The sequence below is a fragment of the Diabrotica virgifera genome, chromosome 1, assembly GCF_917563875.1.
Source record: "Diabrotica virgifera virgifera chromosome 1, PGI_DIABVI_V3a".
Taxonomy (NCBI): domain Eukaryota; kingdom Metazoa; phylum Arthropoda; class Insecta; order Coleoptera; family Chrysomelidae; genus Diabrotica; species Diabrotica virgifera.
In genome coordinates this window covers 79,558,836-79,560,466 of record NC_065443.1, presented here as the reverse complement: position 1 = coordinate 79,560,466, position 1,631 = coordinate 79,558,836, and the positions used below count along the sequence as shown (strand labels likewise).

The 1,631-nt window shown below is 31.8% G+C and overlaps 1 protein-coding gene across 2 annotated transcripts in view; it reads right to left on the bottom strand.

The window, feature by feature from the left end:
• Positions 1–532: 532 nt before the first annotated feature.
• Positions 533–1,631, bottom strand: part of LOC114327221 (nonsense-mediated mRNA decay factor SMG9) — a 16,826-nt gene continuing 15,727 nt past the window's right edge. For both annotated transcript variants that reach the window (XM_028275764.2, XM_028275762.2), the window contains one exon: positions 533–889. In XM_028275764.2, the coding sequence (XP_028131565.1) occupies positions 860–889 (30 nt within the window). In that variant the 3' untranslated portion in view covers positions 533–859. The remainder of the gene's footprint in view (positions 890–1,631) is intronic.

Genomic DNA, 1,631 nt, shown 5'->3' with positions numbered 1-1,631 from the left:
TTGAGGACTCCAGTGAAAGGATGAAAAGAAGAAAAACAGAAGAAATACGTTCTTTTCTTGATGGTGAAGCTATCGTTCATGCAACACAGACATTACAGGCTCGTGAAAAAAGGAATGCTTCAAAAATACAAAAAGAGATCCTAGCTAGTGCAAGGAAATACATAGTTAGCTAAAGGAAATTAAACTTCCTTTAACTTCTGACCAGCTATTAACAATTTTATGAAGCAAGAAACGTGTAGAGAAAAGGATCAAACCACGGTCATTTTGTTCTGAAACGATTAAAATGCTGTTACCTACCGGGTGACCCCAAATACTGAGTCCGATATGTTAGATACCGACTGAGGTATAAGTAAAAACTTGCATATTTTGTAATAATTTTAAATTTTGATTTTTTCTGTGAAAAAATTTTTAAAAAACAATATTTTTCTTTGATTTGTACCAGTTTTAGTACAAATATGCTGTAAAATAATTTTGGCCGCGTAAATCCATTAAATCGACCTATGTGCGCCGGTGTTTAAGAGAAACAACTAGATTTAACATTCAAAATGGTATAATTATTGAAAAATTAATAAAAATAATAAATTACAAAATATTATCCATACATTCTGCTTAACAAAAATGAATTCCAATATTCTTCACTTCATTTAGTGCTTAATAATGACATTAATTTCACTAAGTTAGTTTAGTTTCTTATTCTACGGCATCAGTTTCGTATATTCTACAAAGAATGAACTCTTTTTAACTGTGTCCCATACTTTCGCACAATATAGCAACCACGTCCTTTCCGTAAGTTGTACATGAGTCAATGAATTACGTGTACAACCCAAAATATTGGCTCTCAACTTAGCGATTATTTCTTCTAAAGGCGGATGTCCAGTATAGATATCATCTAAAATAAGAAGGTTTTATTAAAATAATATAAGATTCAACTTAGTAGGTATAAATCTTTAATGGTAACAACATTTACTTATAATAAACTAAAAAAGAAGACTATTATTATTTAAATTCTCCCAAGAGGTACGTAATGTAGTCCGTCAATAAATGTCAGTATTCACGAATTATTTTTTATATCACGTTTCTCCCTGTACCGAAATATCATGGAATTCAACCGTTTGTTCATTAAAAATAAAATACTTCAAATAAAGACAGCAATATGAAGAAGAACGGAATCACAAAAATTTTTTTAATGAAAAATCCTTTGTACTAGGTGTAAAAAGATATTTAATAACATCCCTTTAAGGGCTACATCACAGAACGTTTTCCATTTTTTTACAAAATCATCATCAGTGTTAAGAACAGGTTAATTGCAAGCTGAGCCACCAAAAAGAAGAAGAAATATAAGAGACCTTCTCTTTGGTGAACTTAATTATTTTAATCATCATTGTATTAAACAGAAGGGGACTAAGGATATCTCATTGTTTAATTCATCATATATGCGTTTAATAATTTCTTCTTCTTCTTCTTATATTAGGCCTCTTGGCCTATTCTTAACCAATTTTGAGCTTGTATTCCTAGCTGTGATGTTGACCGCCAGCTATCTCGCCACCTTTTAAAGGGCCTTCCTATTGGTCTCTTGCCTATTGGCTTCGAATCCCTGGCTATACGGGCTATTCCCTCGCTGTCAAGGGTAT